The sequence below is a fragment of the Neodiprion fabricii genome, chromosome 2, assembly GCF_021155785.1.
Source record: "Neodiprion fabricii isolate iyNeoFabr1 chromosome 2, iyNeoFabr1.1, whole genome shotgun sequence".
Classification (NCBI taxonomy): domain Eukaryota; kingdom Metazoa; phylum Arthropoda; class Insecta; order Hymenoptera; family Diprionidae; genus Neodiprion; species Neodiprion fabricii.
Genome location: NC_060240.1, coordinates 3066203 through 3088172, shown reverse-complemented (window position 1 = coordinate 3088172; position 21970 = coordinate 3066203). Strand labels below are relative to the sequence as shown.

Sequence of the window (21970 nt, the reverse complement as noted above, 5' to 3'; positions counted from 1 at the left end):
TTCTGTATAAAGTACGGGTTTCGGTGCAAGTAAAGGTTGTTAAATTTGTTCACGAGGTAACAATTTTTAAAATCTTTTTATACCTCATCTCCACGAGCTTCTTTTTTCACTTCCCCTGCAGGCTAAATAATTGCAAGAGAAGTTTCCTCCGCATTGTGACGGCGTATCGACGTCACGGATGAAACGCGGAGGTCACGTCCCGTCGTTTAAAATGTCTGACACTGCGGAGAGATAGAGTCTTTAAAAAGGGTAGATGGAGAAAGGAGAAGAGAGAGAGAGAGATAGAGAGAGAAACAAGAAGTGGAAAAAAAAGCGGCAAAAACGAGAGAGCGTGTAAACGAGCTTTACGGTACATTTCCATTCCTAGCGGTAAATCAAAGGAGGTTTTCAAATTGGCAAAGAAAAAGCACTCGCCCCGGAGATCAAGGCGGTCGCTAGTTGCACTTGACGTTCTCCGTCAGCTGCGGATGCACGTGCTTTTACCGCCGAGGAGAAACCGCGTCGTCTTCACAGTGGCAATAACTGGCATTGGAAGCGGTGGTGTGAGGCTTTGCAGCAGCGATGTGTAATGACCGAGGAACTGAACCGAGAAAGCCCGAGAGAACCGAGCGGGAGAAAAAGGAACGACAGAGAAAGAGAGAGAGAGAGAGAGAGAGGGAGAGAGAGAGAGAGAGCTGATTCCCCTATCGTTATTCCCGGAGAAACTAAAAAGGATTTTCTATTCAAAATAAACGCGGCCTCCGCCTTAAAGATCGAGCTTTCGATTAGGGTAAAACATTCGATGCATCATGTATACTGTACAAATATACACCGCACAAAGAGCTTGAAAGCTGCTTATCGCGCGGATGATCCATGTTCGTGTTTGGAACGCGAGGAGCGTAAGGAGAAGAGAGAGAGAGAGAGAGAGAGGGAGAAATAGAGAGAGGAAAAACATAGAATTCTCAGTCAATGGATAAATAAATAAGTGCATGGCATGGAGATGCATCGCTGCACTGGACCGCAGAGGAAGAAGAAAAGGATGCGAGAGCTTCTTTTTCTCTTTCCGTCATCGAAATTGGAAAGCTATAGATACCTTGTACCCGAAATTTATCAAGTTTTTACACTTGAACGATACACGATGTAAGATAATTCCTTGGAATTCTTTAACACTTGAGACGTAGTTGGAAAAAATTATCGGAGAGTCAGAGTTACGTTAACGTCCGGATCGCGAAAAGCTCGCGAAAATCAGGTTATAACGAGGTCCGAGCATAAACAGTCTCATTGTTGGACTGTTGACGAGCCAGCCCTCGAACTTCTCGTTCTCGCACTGCAGGTTCAAAGTTTATATTAAAACGTGTATATCTACCGAACACTCAGCTTTTCATTTCCCTGGTGATCGCGACAACTTTCTGTATTTTTTTTTCTCTGAAACCATAGAAACGGGAAGTTAAAAAACAGTATAGATTGCGTGAAAGCGTATGGAAAAAAAAAAGAAGATAAAGCTGGAGCAAAACCGTGCGGCCGTAAGAATGAAACGCGGTGAAGGGTTGAAGATAAAAACGGTTTAGGTAACTGGAAAGAGAAAAGCTCGTGTTGGAAGGGTTTGTCCGCGGGACAAAGAGAACGAGAAGGAAAAAAAAGCTCCATCCCGATCTTTCGCCGAAAAGAATGGCTCCTTTGGCGAGGGTTGACCGCCGGCTACCGTACCTTTACAATCTCGGAAGTGGGTCAGTCTGACCGACAATCGCGAGTAGGCATCTTGAGGGTTCGAGAGTTAACCTAGGCGTTGAGAAAAGCACCGAGCGTGGTGATAAATCATACCGAAAGGCATAATATTATGAATATCGCGAGGCTTGATATCGAAGTAGAATCGCAATTCTAAAAGCGTAGGGTCCTGCATTATAACGCGTACGCGGTTTTCCCGTCCCGTAACCGGATTCCGCACAGCGTCGTAAGTCTGCTCAATTACTTGTGCTTACTTACCTTATACTTAAACTTCGTTATACGTTCTCGAAACTCTCCGCTCGATCTCTTGTTTCACTGTCTAATTATATCCGTTTCATGAAGAGGGTGAAATCCGGCTCCGCGTGGACTTACGACGTTGTAAAAAAATATATATATATATATATATACTTGACTATCGCAACGTCGACCGGAAGTTCGATACCTTCGTTGATATCGGATAAGAATTTAAAACGAGTCGCGTCTTCGTCGAAAACGGAGAAAACTCCACGGAATCGCGAAGAAGAAGAGCGCGGGGGGGGGGGGGGGGTGGAGTGGATGAATTGAAATCGCTTTTTTCTTTTTATTTTACTCGTTTGCAAAAAAAAAAAAAAAATAAAAAATTCTTGAACGAACCGCTATACCGGCTAATTGCTACCGAGTAAACAGAGGAGCTTTAACCTTCTTTCATTTTTCTTTCGCTCCGAATATAATAACCCAGGTTTCACCCTCCCTCCCGCCCCTGGTCACGGGACAAAGAAGACGGTAGGCGTCACTTCCGCCCTTCGAGCATCAAAGCTTGAAATATATAATCCGGTGCAAGTTCGGGGCGCGAGCTTCCAACGGTCCTTTGAATTTTACTGCGTAAGCGTTTCGAGCAATTACCGTATCGACGATTTCTTAAGGCGCGCGCGCGCGCGCGGTTATTTCCTCTTTTCTTTTCTTTTCTTTTCTTTGCTTTTCCTTTAGTTTTTTCTCCTCTTTCATACACTTCTTTCCTTTTCTTCGCTTTTGTACGTTTCTGTCGGTGCACGGTGGCAATCGATACTTACTCGCAGAGAAGCTGGTCTCTCTTGGGTTGCCTCTGCACAGCGTTCGAGGGAAAGTCTGCGGAGTGTAATGTCGGAAAGTCATGGGGCGAGGAGGGGGGGAGGGGGGGGGGCGACGGTGCATAAGTTCGGATTTCATGAGCTTTGTAAGGCATGGAAATTCGATTATCATCCCCCGGAGGCGAAGGGCCTCCATCCCCCAAAAACCGGGTAACTTTAAACCACGTCGAATTAATTACACGAGTCTGGAAAAAATATTTCAATTCAGCGGCATGGGATGTTTTTGGTAAATTTTTGGTAAACCTCCGTCACGTACAATATTTTTGCAAAATGCGTAGTGTTTGCATAAAAAAAAAAATTCAACGATAATGAAGAAAACGACCATTTCATTACAACAGACTAAACAATATTTCTTATAAAATCAAACAAACAATTTCTTCGTGAAATGTATTTAAGATTCCGTGTTCATTCTTTTCGCCTATCATACCTTTTCATCTTCTCTTTGATACACCTTCGAACACGCTTCCGCTTTCCGAGTTTCTTTTATTTATTTTCGAGTCTCGCTCTAATACACATTAAATAAAAGTAAGAAATCACTAGTGCATAGAATTTTTGTGATCAACAATAGGATGCCAGATTTCGAATTAATATGAATTTTACTCTAAATGAAACTAGAAATACGACTTCAAGAAAAAACCTGACGTGATGTAATTTTTTCGAGTATTTTTCCCGCTTTGAGTGAGTAAAAATCTATATAAAAACAGCATGAAAAACATATGCAATTTTTTGGTTGCAAACACCGCAACTTTATGACAGCATCATGCATGCTAAAAACACACACTATCATTGTCATTCTTCTTTGAAATCATTATTAATCATTTAATTAATGTACCACCGCGCGAGGGGTAGAGAAGAGAAAAAAAAAAAGTAAAACATTGAAATTTCATCACACAATATAAGATCAAACGTTCTCGGCTCGTCAAGGGAATGGATGTATTATATAGCGACTGATAGCAATTGGACTGGAGCAACGTAGAGGGAATAAGGGAAACCGAGCAGAGTACCTACTCCAAAACCCCCTTTCGCACATCAAAGATTATACGTGTGCGAAAACCACCTCCGGACTTTTATCATCTCGTTCAACGGTTGCAGACTACCCACTTCGTCTTCTCGGTTGCGAGAAAAAAATTTCCCTCGGATAAAGTGTTAGTGGAGGTACCCTTCGAAATACGTATGCAGAACATGAGAATTTATTTTCTTTCTTTTTTTTCACAAATTCAAACATTTTAACAAGCATAAGAAAAACGTAATAATAATGAGGAGAAATCAACGAGTTTTTGTTTTTTTGTAGACCAGTGAATCCATAATTGGTCCAAAAAAGAGACTCAAACGTATCACAGTGATGATGAGGTGAGAAAAAAAAACCTTTCTCCGTATAGCAAATTACGATCAAAATCGTAAAGCAAAGAAAATTCTGTACCTCGCTCTAATTTCATCTGATATAGAACCGGACTCCACGTGTACGTATATGTATATACGGTGTGCACTTTGTCGGAGGCGGACGGCGCGAGTTTATGTACCGAAAGGGGACCAATGAGCCAACAAGAGAGAGAGGGGGGGAGAACGAACCGAGTTGAGCTGAGGGCTCAGTTTCAGGTTAATTCAATTACAGGCCAGTCGCAGTTAATCATTACAGATCGCCGCGGGGCGTAAGTACGTAGAACGCGGCGCTAAAGCGTCGGTTGTTGCATATGTGTATATACCCATACTACATATACATACGTACCTTTATACGTATACAATAGGAAATGTGGGCAGGTATGAACGCTTTGTAACCAACGTATGCATATATGTGTGTGCCTAACGGCCATTCAAGGATGATATAGCGGGATATAATTTAATCTCTGGACGTAATTGTTACTGTCAATTTGCAGGCTCGAGTGACGGCTCTGGAGGTACACCCACGTTCGTTTATTTATACATATAACATAAAATTCGCGTGTAAATACGTAGGCATACACACGTGTGTACACTTGGGGACAATGAATCTGATAAGGCTCATTTTTTTCACCAGACAATTATGTTGGCAACACAGAGAAACCTACAGCGCCACAGTTGGCAGAGCGAGAAACAAACTCAATCTCAATAAACGTAACATAACCCGTGACCGTCGAATATAACCTTAGAATACCGCGGGGATAATGACTTGTTGGATTGACATGTATTCTAGGGTTAGATTCGACGGTCATGGGTTATGTTATGTTTATTGAGATTGAGTTTGTTTCTCGCTCTGCCGATTGTGGCGCTGTAGGTTTCTCTGTGTTGCCAACATAATTGTCTAGTGAAAAAAATTATCCGACTCAGATTCATTGTCCTCAAGGGCCAAGTGTACGTAACGTAACTTTGATCCCTGCTACAATGGTGCGGATAGAGAGCCCGTTGTTGAACTCCATACTTTTTTCCTCTTTCTATTAACTTTATTTTTCAATTCTGTTCTCAATCAAATATCTGGTTCGTTTTATACGTTTTTTTTTTTTTTTCATTTCAAGATGAGACGTCGATAACTAATCATTGCATTCGCGTGCATGTACGTATCAGCGTTTATATGTATGTACATATATATACTACAAGTGGATAGGTATGTACGTATGTCTATTCAATAAAACGTAATTCACAGTATAACACATACGCGTACACATACACGTCTATTGTTTTCAATTTAAAAATATCACAGTACGCGAACTGACACATCTCCGATATAAAAAGTAAGCTTTCGTTCCCTGCCGACTATCCTGTTCATCCCTGCACTCGACGAGAGGATTTTAGCTATCACCGTTGGGGGACTGACGGGGATTCTACAGAGCGCCGAAAATTTTGCCCACCACGTTATGCGAGCGGTTGAATATAAACAGACAGGTGTACACCTATATCGCATCTGCATCGCACTATTCATGTTATTTTCGGAAGGTTAAAAAATGAGGATTGATCAGGATCTGCACTCACCAGAATCGAACGTCACCTCGCTGAGCATGATCCACCTTGCGGAGAAGTGGAGTCTAAGATTGACGAACTTTCCAACTCGATGGTGAAGCTTGATGGTGATGTTCCTCGAGGTCTCGAATATCTTGTCCTCCATGTAGGTGTAGGTGATCGGTTCGCCGGTGTAGTACTTTCCGCCGACGCTAAAGAGGATATCGACCTGGGAGAAGACCTGGAACGAAAGTGAGAAGAGATTCGAATCAGAGAACCCCAGCATGAGGTTGGTGCGGAAATCGTCGCGTGCCTGATCGCCTTGGTCGAATAAATTTCGGGCAATCGACAGTGATGGATCCCAGGCGAGACCAGATATGACGGGAATGACTGCAGGCGCATGGGCACCACGGGTAGGTACCTGGACGTATGCGAGAGACTTCATGAATAGGCGGCGGTGCGTATGAAAGTTTAGTGTGTCTTTAAAGTTTGATGGGGTATGTGATCCGGTTATAAATCAGAGAGTGTTATCCGAGCCGATGCAGGCCTCAGCCGGCAGCTGGTCTCACTTTTCCTTCGCATACGGATATTCGAGGTGTAACACAAAAGTTTAAATCACCGTGTATACGGTGTTGGAAAGCGAGAGGCCTCTTTATATATTACTTACAGCGAGAAGGAACGGCGGTTGGAACCATGGTGTGGTTGTGCAGTTTGCGGGGTTCTCCATCGTGCAGATCGAGCTTAACGAGCTTAGAGTCAAAAACCCTGAAGATACTGTGATTCGTGCTCGATAATAAACCGCGAATGAAAACGGCAATTTGAATAACCGGTGGAGGTAAATTGGGTACACAATGCGGGCTGCTTGGGGTAAAGGAGGACGAGATGCACCGAAGGTGGAGTCGCCCACGTACCAAAGTAGATGTAGGTACAACTTGGGGATATTATACCCTAACGAAGGCAAGAAGGACTGGATCACCATTACTGGACGGACCTTCAGTCGCGGGACAAACGACTGGCAGACACGCGACGTATCGTCATGAGAAAACGGGGCGGGTATTGAAGGAACGAGGAGAGAGAGAGAGAGAGAGAGAGAGAGAGAGAGAAAGAGAGAGAAACGTGCATGAAGCCCGCCGCCCAGTGCGTGCATAATTAAAAACGGATTGATCAACCCACGATGGGTAGAGACAACACGCGACTCGGATGCCTTTCACGTCATCCAGGTAGGTACCAGGCAGCGGCTGAAACCCGGCTCATTGACGATGAGTGCGTTAGAATTACGGTCCCGTCAATCAACGAAATGTTCTCCACGGTAGAAAATGCTCGTACTGTTTGGTGGGGACCAGGCTTTGATGCTTGGAAATACGATTCTTATTGTCCTGAACGCGGCCCTTGTCCACTTTATGAGCGATACTCGTTACGAGGGACAAACGAAACGAGTTCTCGGTTTCATTGGCGCGAGAAATGGAAACGGTACACTTTAAGGGTTGATGCTCACTGTTTGTGGTCACTGTTCACTTGTACGGTAGACTTATATAGACTATAATAACTTAATTGGTGTTAATCTTCTAGAGTATTCCATGGCGGACAATATTCATAAATTTCCATGTACCATTTGTGACCACTTTAATGAAATTCTGTTACATCCTAATGGGACTTTTGATCTTTTCAATTGCCCAATTCGGGCAGCTTTCGTAAATATGTTTTGACATTTGGTGCATGGATTTATTGTGTAAAAAGCCGTGTTTATACAGTAGATCGAAGTACTTCGTAATGAACATGCCCAGAATTGATAACAAAGTGAAGAAAACCGGTGGTTATGCATCGACCCTCACCTATGGATGTGTAATCGAACGTTAGATTCGAGCTGACATTCAAAAGATATGAAGTCGAGAATATCATACCGGATGTCTGTATATAAGAAATAAAGATTCTGCACGTTGAGACGGTATTTCCAAAGGATCGCAGGCGGATATTAAAACCGAATGGATACTGGAACTCCGACGATTTCCATATGCGAGGGGAGCAGGAAGGGTTCTGAGTCGCTGTAAAATTCCGCGAAAAATTCTACCGATCTAAGCTCTGAAGCTGTGGAGTAGATTTTCTGTGAAAATTTGGTTAAATCGAGTAGAAAAATACCTTCTCGATATCTCGTAACACGCGTGATCGTTTTCCATTAAATCATAAGTTTAACATAATTTCCACCTTTTGGCTATTTCTCGGTATTCTCCTCTTTCTTATTCCTCTTGGATAGTCGTCACCGACAAGGTTTCGAATTCCCAACCTCGCGGAAAGAGAGAAGCAGCATCTGTTCTGGATCGTGGAAATGCATATTCGCGCGTTTTTAAGCCGGTCAGCGTGCCCAAAGGTTGTCCGCCGTTTTGGTTCGCGGTTTGGGAAAGATTTGGTCGTCCGGGTCACCCGGGTCGCCGGCATCACGGTCTATTATCGCATAACGCGGCCATGTTTCATTCGGCGGTGGCTTCCGTTGAAGGGGAAAATGTTATTTGGATATCAAAGATGCGCCGCCAAAGCCCCGTAAACCCTGACAGAGCTATTGTGAGGGTGGGTTTATGAGCTCGCCGAGAGAGCGGGCATAAAACTGGTGGTCTGGTAGAGGCTCACGAGACCAAGAGAGGAAGGGAATGGGATGGATCCGTGTGGCACTGGATTCTGAGGTGAGCCCCATGAGCCGGGGCCCCCAGGGCCGTGAACTGACGCCGAAAACAGGTTACGAGATCGTGGGACACCGTCAATATCCGGAGCGCTGCATGTGTACTACCCAAACACACACACACACACCTACATTCGATTTTCCCAGTTAATTTTCTCTCCTCTTATACCTTTTACCTTCTATGCGCTTTTCTCGAGGATGTCATTCGCGTTGCATGCGGCTCGATTCGTAATGCGCACGTTTGGCACAAACAGTGCTGGGGGACTCGGATAGACATCGTCTCATTTCAGTTATAACGGAAATAATAATTAAATGTCTGGTCAGTTGATCCGGTCGGAAATGGGACTGTCAGATTTTATATCAAAACGGGTATAACAGTGACGGTATCCACGTTTCATTGCACGATCATATTTATACCACGTAGACTCTATTTCGAATTGAAATTGTCCAAGTGCGTGTAGATATTTTTAGTGTAACAAACTTACACAGTAGCTAACGCATAGTCAAGATGGCGGCCGTTGACGCGCCTGAGATTTAGTTTCGGGCGTAAGATCGTTCCAACGGCATCTCAGGATCGAGGGTTATATCAGGGTGTGCTAAAGGATGGCAAGAACGGTTAGAGCGTCTTTTCACCCCCGTCGGAAGCTTCGGAGCAGATAATTCAGCCCTGCGCCGGTTGATTTCTGGTTAGGTTAGGCTCGACGAGGATCGCGAGCACGAGGTTCCTGATTTAATTCTTGAGATTTCGCGGGCGGGGTTTGGGGCCGGTGGGAAAGAGGGGATCGGCAGCGAGCCACGCGTCAAGGGGCACAATGGGATATAACGACAATAAAGGCTGCAGGACGAGGCACGGCGCGCGGGTAGGTATACAAGGCGTCCGGGAGACATTGAGATTCGCTAGGTGCTTCCTTGATAAAGCGTCGAGTGGAATATTCAATCAACCCGTAGCGAGGGATCGTCGTCCAGGCGTCTATGCCCCCGGAGTTGGTGCAGGATCACAGCCTGTTGATCGTCGCCTGTGCCTCTTTGGTATTCCGAGTCCGCCGCGCGGACACCGAAGCTCGCCTTCGCCTCGGGATCAGTAGACGGGCCCCGGCGAATCCACCACTCGACTCCACAAACTCGGTCAGTCCCCCTCAGAGGTGCTGGGGGGCCCCGGTGACTAGCCGCGAGTAAACACCCCGGGATAATGGCTACTTATTACGCGAGCTTAACCGAGACCCGAATCCCGATTAGTCTCTCGAGTCGAATTCTATTGCATAATTAAATCTGGGATTAATATTCGACTTGTGAGAGATTCGCAAAACTCCGTGGATTGAGAGGTTGCTATTAGTCATACTTTATCGACTGAGTAAAATGTCACGTATTTTCGCTATTATCGAAGTCTACGCATGGCTGATGTGAAAATACCGCATTCAGTGTAATATAAAAATAAAAAGTTTTCTCTTATGCAACAACAATGTCAACAAATTCATTCCTGTAATCAAATTACCATTTACCGCAGTAATATATTTTTTCATGCAATTGCATGTAGAATTACGTTTAGTGCGAAATTTTTGCATCAGTACCGCGCAGGCTTCGATAATAGTAAAAAAAAAGTGGCATTTTACTCAGTCGGTAAGGTCGTGACTATCAGCTTCTTCCTAAGAGTTAGCCTAATGGTGATTTTTGGGAATGTGATACATCGCTCGATTCACCACCGATTCTCAAAGGCATACCTACCTCCACCATAAAATAGGTACAGAAAGGCTCACACGCTGAGCGTTGTAAGAATGCTTTTTGACCGGCGGCGCGTCGGCTCTGCGTTGTCTGGAAAGTTTTTCCGCGTTTTACACACACGTGGAAAGGGGCAGAAGGTTTCAAGGTATTTTGTTTCACCGTGCAGTCTGTAAACGCGTAGAGCCGGGAACACGAGATAGGGGTTGGGCGTAATACAAAGTAAAGGAATCTATGTGGCATGATATACCGACCTGTACGTCCCTGGTGAACTGGTTGTTGCAGTATATGTGAACGGCGGAGAATTCCCGCACCTGGTCAAACTCGAACTTTATCTCGAGGGGCTGACCGGACCTTGTGTCGTTCCTCCAACCGACCCAACCCTGGCTACGATCGTAGTCGTAGAAGCCCATCTTGAAGTTGTCAGGACCCGTCTGCCCGTCCGTCAGCTGGCCAAGGCCCCGCTGGAGGTCTCCGTCCCAGTGACCGTCGTACGTCGCGTCGAAAAATTCCCACCCGTTGCCTCGCTTGTCGCCCTGGGGCATCGAGTAGGACACGACGCCGTCTGAAGGTGGCAGAAATCAACGAGAAAACTAATCGGTAATCGGCAATCGGTAATCGGCAATCGGCATTCAGCAATCAGTAACCAGAATTCAGTAACCAGCAATAGGCAATCGGTAATCGGTAATCGGCAATCGGCAATCGGCATTCAGTAATCAGCAATAGGCAATCGGCAATCGGTAATCGGCAATCAGTAATCGTTAATCGGGCTGCGACTATGTATCTAGATTCTGAAGCACTGCTTGATTATACGCACCTGACCAATAGCATCCGTAGAGTTCCACCCGCATGCAGACCGTTCGACGGTGGTAGCTGTACGGCAAAAAACGGACCTTGCTCGCCCATAGGGGCGGTTTCAGTTCGTGTTTCGACTCGAGGTACGTGTTCGTGTTCCCTTTGATAACCTGAAACAGTTATTGAACGATTTTCGTCAGGCTGAGGGATTTATACAGGGTGCCGCATGGTTAGGGGTCGAAAATTAAAACGGACACGCTATAAATGGATATAATATCGAATATTCAACTATGAGCGAAAGTTTAATTCGTACAGGGATTTCGAAATTGTGCAGAATTTATTTAAAAAATTAGGTAAAACGGTTTGAATATATATTCTACATTTTTAATTCGATTTATCCGTTTTTCTAAATTATACACGCACCGTACACATTTCTTATATGTACATATTTTCCGACCGTGCTTTCGGCCCGAATTTTCAATCTCTGCTCACATAGAACATGATTTTTTATTTCCAGTCGTAGCGTGACCGCGCCGTCGTAAAGAGTAATTATGTGCTTCCAGGGAAAAGCTTTTTCGTAATTGTTTGTTCATTTATTTACACGCGTCGGAATCAATCTGCACGCGTTTCAATCAAATCATCGATAATAGCTTGCCAAGGAAAATAGTAAAACGAGTCTTTTCACAAACATCGTCGTGCCGCCATTATATTCCGATGATTCCTGCAGCTACGGTGTTTCTCAATCCCGTTTCAGCGGTATCACGACACTGTAGCTACGAGGGAAAATATTGATCCCGTGTTACCGATTTATGAATAAAATAAACCGTTTACTCAACCCGACGCCGCGATCACGCAAGCCGCAGGTTTGCTCGTGCTTCCAGCTTTTTCTCTCCCGCAAGCCCTCTTTCTCAATATTTGCAAATGGATCTGCGAGCAAAAAACGCCACGCTGCAAGTGGCGTGACGGATTTTTCCATCCAGTTACGGTCAGAGCTTTTCGCTGCAGCGCCCTTCGGATACGGGAATGCACCCTCTTCCCGGTCTCCCGGAGGCGTGGGTCGATTCCTCCTCATTCCAGGCGCGCACCTGGGACTCGGGAAAGAAGTGAAGTCGGGGCTCGTTCGCGTATACATTTCACCTCGAATAAGGCTGGGTGTTATTCTCGATTACACCCGGGGCGCTTTCGAGCTGCGGGAGATTCCTTACTTTCTGTGTCTGTGTCTGTGCATCCTGAGAGTCCTGTTGCAAGTCCGTTTCCGGTTCTTCACCGCAAGCTCGACCGAAGTATAGCTTGCTTCGTCACCCCATAGAAATTCTCTCCGTCTCTCCGCACCCCGAGAAACCCCAACGCAATTATCTCGTCCATTCTCAGCCTCTGGTGCTATTCGTTCGGTCTGTTACTCGCGCGTTAAACACCGAGTAATTGCCGAGGCGCGTGCAGTTGCCGTTCAAACGTCGCGACGACGACGACGACGACGACGACGAAAAATTACCGACGACGGATTTCGTCGCTTTTAAACGCCTCGTTGCAACCTTCTCTCAACTCGTGTAAATTAAACGATATTCGCCGAATTTTCGGTCAACTTTTTATGCCATAAAATTCTATGAATTTTAAGGGATGTAAAATATGTTCAAAAGAAAATATTCAATTATATCATCACACTTTTTTAACCCACTCTGATACATTTAGAACATACTCCGAAATGTCCACTTCTGTTACGCGTAAACATAAAAATAATTTATTCCACAGGATTAAAACTATCGAAGAAATTACATTATCCCAGTATGAATTTCACATACAAAACGGTGAGATCAAAATTTCTTTTTTCTATAGAAAACCACATCAGATTATCAAATTTTTATTCCGTCGACGTAAATTGCTCGGTATTACGAAACAAAGGTTTATGTTTGATTCGGAGCTTCGAATGAACAAAATTCAACCTCGGATGAGGCTGGTATTTTTGCAAACTTTTAGCAGAATCGGTGCTTGCGAAAAAATCGCATCTTTTTTTTTAACATTTTTGTATTATTGAATCGTATACCGTGCATATGAGATCATCATCTGTAAACAAATGCAGTTTCACACATCGCTGTGCAATACAAGATACGACGCAAGAAGCATCACGATATATCCGGAAACCGATGTACAAAGGAGGTGAAATTCGATAGTAAAATACCCGCGGGGCCCGCAGGATGGTGACGTGAATCTATAAAACTTTTACGATATCCCATATAAATTTGAAACGACAATATATATATATATATATGTATTGTCGTATGTGTGTGTGTGTGTGTGTGTAAAGTCTTTCTCTTCATTCTCCATTTTCCTCCTCTTCTTTCGTCCTCGCCGCAATCATATAGACACATATATATATACATATATGTAACATTATGCAACAAATACTGTTCCGGCTTCAATAAATCGCGTAGAAAATGTAGGGAAACAAAGTTGTAGGTACACGTCGTGTTATAAAATTGAAAAATGTGATAAAATTAAAAGATGGGTATAGAGAGTGAGAGAGAAGGATAGAGACAGAGAGAGGAAAGTGTGTTAAAAAATGACCAAACAAAAAATCAGAAAACGCAATTCATCCGCACACTCTCTCTCTCTCTCTCTCTCTCTCTCGGTGGTCACGCCTTTGTCCCGCCTGTTTTTCGCGTTTCTCTTACGCCTCGCGTGTCGTTCTCTTCGCTGTATGTAATATTCGAGCCGTTCTGTAGCTGATTACGCAGGTAATCCAGACAACCTTCGTATGTGTGTGTACAAGGCACGTACACAGCTTGTTGATTGTCACAAAAAAGCTCCCGACGCCTGATTGCACCGGGTTCGCGTTCGGTAAGAGAAAATTCGCGTGACGAGTTCTCTCGCCTAATATATTACACATTTTCACAAACAAGTTTTTTAACCACGAAGTTACCCGCGATAATCGTGCGCACCGGAGTGTGCCGCGAGAATGAAAAGACGCGAAACGAATTAAAATTGAAAATCCGTCGCGAGCGAAGAAAAAAAAAACAAAAAAGTGTTTTTCCACGATTTTTCACCCTTTTTCATCCAAACCGCACGACTCGATTGAATCGGTAAGAGCCAGGTGATCGATTAATCGATTATATCGTATTTTTTGAAAACAGTGTACGAACCGACGAGTGGATGAAATTCTGTTTGTTTTCATGAATGACAATTTCATAAATTTAAAAAAAACTTTATTCTAAACTACGCGAATATAAAATTTCTCCAAATCGATGTTAAAAGAGAGAGAGAAAAAAAAAATAGAAAAAAGAACTGAAACTCGCAAACTAGAATAATGTAAATACAATTGAACACTTCGCAAAGCAAACTTCGACCATACAATCAATGCGATTCGAATATTAATTATTAATATATTAGTAACATAGAAGGAAGAAAAAAGTTAATCCATGGTTAGATGAAAAGGGTATTGAGTAGTGATTATTTATTTGTACATATATATGCATGTGAATATTGCCGGATCGTTTAGCTGGCATAATCGGCGAGCATCATGCGAGACTAAATCGGTGTGATTTAATACGCGTTATGCCTTCACCTCTACACATGCATACGAATCGATAGCCTTTGTGGAGCTTGCATTATACCGTGAAAGCTCCGCACCCCGTTTGTAGCTGACCAATTTCCCCGTTGTCGCTTCGTTTTCCGCGTACTGCATTATATATATTCAACCTAGGCACACACATATATATATATATATGTGTGTATATATACCATATATATTGCACATTCAACAGCGTACGTCCAGCAACAGGGCGACATATGTATATATGTTGTATAATAAGTGTATTTATATATTCCATGGTGCCATTATGCGTCGTAGGTATGTAGATACGCATATGTCTGCGTGTCCAGATGTTGCCGGTATAGAGAAACGGCGTTGTGTAGGTAAAGCGGCTAATGAGGCCCGGGAACGCAGTTGCACCGCGGTTTTTGACGTGCCTATTTATTATTAACGCAACCCAAAAAAAGCTTTTGGCTCTGCCTCGAGCCTTAATTACCACTGGAGCAGCTCTTTTGAAGCGCGAGCGAGTCCGCTAACGTAAGCCGACTTTCTCTCTCTCTCTCTCTCTCTCTCCCTCACTCTCTCTCGTTTCAAACGACCAACGCATACGCTTATTTAACGTACTGCATTAAACTCGATTTTATCCTTCTTGTATTATACTACTTTTAAATTCCTCACCGCGAATAATTTCGCGTTAGTATAATAAATTTTCACACCCGCACCCTAAGATTCAAAATTTATATTCAAACCACTTGCGAAGTGTCTCCCTTAATTTGCTAATTGACATTTACTGCCACTGTTTTATATTTCTCTTCGAACGCGTATTTAAATATAACACTGAGACGAATATTCTGAATTTTAAATAGAAACTTATGACGTCATAGCAGAAGACATGCCTCCAAGGTTCGTCCTTTACCGAAAAAAGAGCCGAAAGGCCGTGTCACCCATTCAGAGGGCGTATTTTTCTTTCCTTTCCTAGCTCTCTCTCTCTCTCTCTCTTTCTCTCTTTCTATTCTTTTTTTCTTTCATTTTGTGGCAGAGGTAAGATGAAGCCGTCAAAGACTTTTGACTCGGTATGCAGGCAAGCAGCTAAGACTGGGTATAAAACGGGGTGGTGTCTTTTTTCTTTTTTTTTTTTTTGGAAGGAAAAGGAAAAAAAAACGGCAGGGATGGCTCTTGGAGCCACGTTACAATAGCCAAGAAGAAGAGGAAGAAGGAGAAGAGAGCGATCGAGAGGGTAAAAATATACCTAACCAACCTCGGCTCCGCCTTTCGGAGGAAATCGGCTGTCAATCAGCGATAACTTAACCCCATTGAAATATTCAAAAAGAGGGAAGCCGGCAGGCTTGAATACGGGGGGGCGCGTCAAATCTCGACCGAAAAACGAGTCAACCCGTATTTTCACCCTGCGGGGACATATCAGGGTTGAAACGATGAAACACAGGCCAACTTCGGAGTACCTATACATATAATATACGGTATTCGGGAAATTCTCGCGGTAGCCATAAATCAAACTGTCCAAAGTTTCGTCCTTCTTCTGTATACGTGTGTATTATACCTATACGTATAGCTGGGTTCGAAAATCCGCAGTGCGTTCAAAATTTATCCAGAAATTTATGCCGGCGAGAATGAAAAAATGACGTGAAATTTCGTGATTCCGATAATCGTTGTTCGAGATGTAAGTGCGGACTTTTTTTTCACCCGTCTCTGATTAACCAGTGAGAAAATTGACCGCCTTTTGAGATCGGTTCAGGCTCACGAGAAACCGATGCGACTCTGCGCGGCCTGGCGGCGAGCGGTGGTACTAAACGAGAAAGTGGCGAAGGTGCGAGATCAAAGCACGAAGAGGGTATAAAATTGCTTTCCAGGTTGAAGATAAGCTGCTTACGCGCGTTCAGAGGGTCGGGAGTAATCCATTCTCTAATTCTTTGCTTTGACTGCTTTGAACTCGGCGGGTTGCTTGCTCTCTGCTCTTAAACGCGCGCCATGCAGCGCAAAGATGCCAGAAATAATAATCTTCCTCTTGCCTCAGCTTTATACACACACACACACGTGAATACACAAATTCAAACATACATACGTACACAGATAAACGCGCGGCGCATACTTTAATCGTAATTGAATTATTATTTTAAGGCTGGTATCGCCGTAACACCGGCCGCTTCTATTTACAGAGGTTGCAGGTTAACCTCGAAACTCCACCAGGGGCCAGAATTCGAATTTAAAGTAAGCACAATGGCAAAAGTAAAGTAGATACGGCAGCCCGGATACCTACGCCTGTGAATCACGCTAATAGAACACATTTGTATCAATATATTCGGTACCGCACACGTTCGAAACCCTCGCAATATCATTCCTTCCCAGTTTCCCTTTAACATTGATGAGCCAGAGATCTTCTATCCTTATTACGCTTGTATCGCATTCCTTGAAATGCGATTCGGTCCAATTGCGATACACTTTTCTTTCTTTTTTTTTTTTTTTTTTTTTTTGGTGGGGGATGTTTGAATTAGCCGGACACGCGGCCGTATAAGGGAAGATTTATCGCCGTTATAGAGCAATTATTCCTCGTCCCGTGGGAATAACGGATGTCGCACCCGTCGCGTTTTTCACTACTGCTGCGGGGCGAGCTCCTCGGTGTGATCAAACATATTTACAAGGATGAGATGTCGCGCGGCTTATAGGATTGGCGGATTTCGAAGATGATATAAAAAAAAAAAAAACACTTCGCACACTCTTCAGTCGGAACAATGAGCGAGACGCGTTTTATCGGCTTCTTCACCGAATCGGCATCATTTGACAAGGATAAAGGAAGAAAGAAAAATTAATTGAAAAAAAAAATATGCGACAAACGTGATTTAAAACATTTTTCACGTCATGCAGTTTTTGTTTTTCTTTTTCTTTTTTTTTTTTTAACTATGTTTTCATCACCGATCTCAATAGGAAATTTAAAAACTTCTCATCTTTCGTACTCGCGGAGTCAATTTTATCACACCTTGTGTACGGTCATATTTCCTTAAGATATTACTGGACGGATAGTAACAAAACCAAAAGTGAGTCTGGCTGAGAATATTGAACACTTCGCGATGAGATAAATAATTTGAAAAAAAATCAATCGTAACCAGGCTTATAAGATGATTCGTTTTTAGTAATAATAATGTGAAAAGGTTGTTAGTCAATTGTGTAAACAATAATTTGTGTAACCAATCTATGGTTCAATTTGTTTAATATCATATAAAATGAATTGGTTGATTTTTCTGTAAAACCTATGCATTTTTTTTTTTTTGAATTTTCGGCGATTTTGAATATTTTCGTTTTTCAAAATTTTCTAGCGCTCAATTTATGAAAGTGTTCGTTCCATGCCTCTAAAGCTTCTTCGGTGTAATGTAAAACCATTTACGAAGACTTATCCGATTATCAAAATTTTATAAATTCTTAAAACTGGATTTTTCAGAATCACCAAAAATTCCAACAAAATTCATGGCTATTCAGAAAAATCATTGAATTCATTTTGTATGAAACGAACAAATATTTCACCGGAGATTTGTTACACATATTTTTTTTCAAACGATTTATTAACAACTTTTGTTGGATCATTGTTATTAAAAACGAATGATCTTATCAACTCGGTTACGATTAATTTTTTTTGCAGATTATTCATCTCATGGCGAAGTGTTTAATATTGTGACCGAGTTTCTCTAATACCTCAAGTATCAAAGTTATCAATCATCGTGCATAGACATCGAGTGTAAGATAAAGTGCTAAAAGTTTAATTTGTTAATAATAGAAAAAAAAAAAAAAATAAAGAGAACAAAAATGACCAGGACACGTCTCGGGACTCACCTCTTCGCCCTTCGCGTCCCTGTAACGAACCCATTTTCCAAGTCGGGGACGCCAGTACTCGAGCAGATACGCTTCCGCGTATTCGACGCCGACTCCGTTTCCAAATCGGCCCTGAGTTCCGGTCGCCGTGATCAGATGGACGGTGTGCAAATCGACTTGAAGCCACTCCCGAGGCTCCGTCGTTATCTGCTCCTTGGGACACCAGGCGCCGCCCTGATTCTCAGTCCGCAACCTGCAAACGAACAAAAATCCCAATCCGCATATTCAATAAAGACATGTAGCAAGAAAAAATTTTTTTTTTTTAAATTTTAGAGTCTTATATGTACATATATATATACCGGGGCAATCTCTTGAAACTTGAAAATCAACTGCGCATGCGCGAGTTTTATCGGCTGTTCGTGCAGGCTTGCCATCCCGAGTTTTCAGCTGTCAAACTGTTTCTGCCGGCAATGTAGTTGATACGAAGTTTCGAGGTTAGAATCTCAAATAATTGAAGTAGTGACTCGGAAAGGTTTCGGAAGCATTTGTTATTGGGTCGGAAAGTTGATTCTTCGAAGAACGGTTGAAATTTAATGCTTAGGCTCTTTGAAACTTCAAACGTAGACATTTTGCGTAAGTTGGCCCGCCTGCATCTCAGACAAGAATATCGCTGCGGGAAGATTTCGCCGACCAATGAGATTTAATTATTTGGCGCATGCGCGGTTGATTTTCAACTTTAAGGAGATTGTTCCGGTACATATTGTCGATTAGACAGCGATCTCACTTCTGACACCAGTATTGAGTAAGAAGTCACATAGCAAAGATGAAGTTTTAGGAAAAGAATACATTGATCGAGTATAAGATCTTGTGTGAACGGCTCGAGATTGATTTTTTTTTCACTGTTTGCTGAGCGACCGTGCATGAATTGAAAAATGGTCAACCCTTTGAGTCACACATTATTGTGCTGAGTCAATTATTATAACTAGATGGTATTCGATGGTTTTTGGGATAGTTAATTACGAATCCGATATCAGATTTTGAAACTTTAAGACGGTGGATCTAATATGGCGGACGAAAATTTTTTATTTCATCGAATGCGGTGAAAAAACTCTATGCAGAGGTTTTCGGGCTTGCTGATTGGATTCGCTATACTAAATTTTCAAAATCTGATTTCAGATTCGTAATCATTGATCCCAAAAACCGTTGGACTGCGTTTTTTCACCGGATTCGATCGAATTTAAAATTTTTTACCACCTTATTGGATCCGCCATCTTGAATTTTTAAAATCCATCAATGATCATAATTTTTTTCAATCAATTTGCTTCTAACAACAACAACTTACATTATATAGCAACAATTACTCTCGAGTATTGAAAACCTCATCAGAAATAACAAAAACCGCAAAGAAATATGTTTTCAAAGTTTCTGAATATACAAAAAATGGATATAAAATAGGTGGTAAGAATACTTAGCACTATGACTCAAAGGGTTAAACAGCTGATAAGGGATAAAGGTTTTTGAAATCGGGTAAAAAAAAGAGCCGTAAAAAGTCAAAGACTCGGTAAAAGCGATTCGAGAGTGCTAGAACGAAGCTTGAATGCATATTTCCACGGTATTTCTGACCGAGTGTGGAAACCGTTGCACGCCAAATGACGGTATGGATTTTCTGGATTTATACCGCGTGGTCAGCATCGTCGGGCAAAAGTTTTGGATTTCAGGGATTTAGCCTGAAGCTGAAAGCACTCGGGTTTTAATCTCGGGAGGGGGATTCCAGTGAATAAAAGATGAGGTGGAGAAGGTGGGAAAAAGAGGCAGCTTCTTAATTGCGGGGTGCCGGTTCAGCATCGTCCGTGTCGACGTGAAATTTCGTCGACGACGAATATCGAGGGTTATGCCTTATACCTGGTATAATAAAGAATATATACGCCGAGATGAACAAGTAGGACGTTGCTTCGCGATAATGAAGAGAGGATCGTTTTTCAAAAAGACGGAAATCTCGCGGGCATATCCATTTTTTCTCCCCTACTTTTCCTCACGCTTTAACTCAGTTTATTTGCAACTTAAAATGATTTTTCTTACTTTATTTGACTGTTGAAATATGGAAGAAACGAATTCTGATATTGTAGTATTATTTTTCGATTTTACATTCCCCGTGTTTTGGATTTAGAAATTATTAAATTCGAACTTCAAATTCGTGATCAGTGACCTCAAAAATTCCCTCAGTTAACAAAATTCAGGTCAAAATATTCGGTTGAAAAATACAGTCAAAGTTATCTGTACCGGTGTAAATTCAATATTTGAAACGGTAATATAATTGCTATGTAAAATTTAGGGTGGTCTAAACTTGCGGGTCGGAAAAATTTTCATCAGGATCGGTTCTAAATAACAAAAAAAAAAAAAAATCTGTGTAAAGTTTCAAACCTCTGCGTGAAAACTGGACTTCGGTATAAATTAAGGTAGCGATATGAAACTTGGCAGACTTATTGCTTATAAGGGTAAGAACAAACCTTGATTTATACATAAGCTTAATAGCGTCACTTTTATTAGGCTTATATATAACAAGGTAACAATAATTACAAAATTTTTAAATTTTCAGGCTTAGTTCATATCATTACAACAAAAAACGCTGTCAACTTTCACTTCAGTCCCTAAATTTATACCAAAGTAACATAAAAAACGAAACAACTGTTTATTAAAACTACAAGTATTTCACACTTAAAACTTTCAGAGCTTAGAGATACAGATTTTATATAGTGATACAGATTTTTTTTCAATGATTCGAAACAAATCCCAACGAAAATTTTTCCGACCCCCAAACCAAGGACCACCCCCATCAACGCAGACACTATTTTTTTAACCCCCATAATAATTTCCACCCTTGAATTTTTCTCTTCACTCTCTTTTATTTCCAACTTTGTATTACTGACGTATGTAAGGTTTGAATATTCGATAGACTTGCACCCCAGTAACGTATCTCAACTTCACCTCGTTTCAACCCCTTACCTAAAGTCTAACCCCTCGGCTAGCCGGCAGAGACAAATAGAAACTCACGTCGCTACTCAACGTCTGAAAACTATAACCGGTTGGGTTGTGTACTCGGAATGACGAAGTTTACGCCAAAGTTTACGGTACGTTTATAGGTGTACAATACACGATACGCCTAAGTATATGTATATATATATATATATATACATATATATGCAACGTATATGCACACAAACGCGAAAGTGTCAGGCGAGTAATTAATTATCTTTCCCTCTGACATATTTCGCGCGAATCGCATGCAAACTATTCAAGCCTAACAAAACATCCAAGTTCAACGGTTATTACAGATGCGCGACAAAAGCTTGACGAATATTTATGTAATAACGAAATGACGTTGATGCATGAAAGTTAAAAAACGACAAGAACGAGAATATAATTCGAAAAGACGTGTATATTCTCCTCTCGTCGAACGAATATACACATATAAATGAAAATTCAAGTTTATATACATATATATATGGGATTATAAAATAGCAAAAAAAAAAATACTCTACAACAATATGATGAAATTATTTTTCCACCACGAGGTAATATTTTATCGTTTGTTCAATACCGCGTTATATGTATAGTAACCGTATATTTATAGTACATGGGATATTATATATACATCCTTATACGTATATACAATACGTCGAACTGATCCGGGTTGGGGTTATAAAAGGAGAGGCGACGTGGTGA

General features: G+C 42.1%; 1 protein-coding gene across 4 annotated transcripts in view; it reads right to left on the bottom strand.

The window, feature by feature from the left end:
* LOC124175107 (epithelial discoidin domain-containing receptor 1-like) overlaps window positions 1-21970 on the bottom strand; it is a 140204-nt gene that overhangs the window by 27206 nt on the left and 91028 nt on the right. For all 4 annotated transcript variants that reach the window (XM_046555007.1, XM_046555005.1, XM_046555006.1 and 1 more), the window contains 4 exons: window positions 18269-18500; window positions 10925-11072; window positions 10362-10672; window positions 5754-5961 (listed from right to left, as the gene is read on the bottom strand). In XM_046555007.1, coding sequence (XP_046410963.1) covers window positions 5754-5961; window positions 10362-10672; window positions 10925-11072; window positions 18269-18500 — 899 coding nt within the window. The remainder of the gene's footprint in view (window positions 1-5753; window positions 5962-10361; window positions 10673-10924; window positions 11073-18268; window positions 18501-21970) is intronic.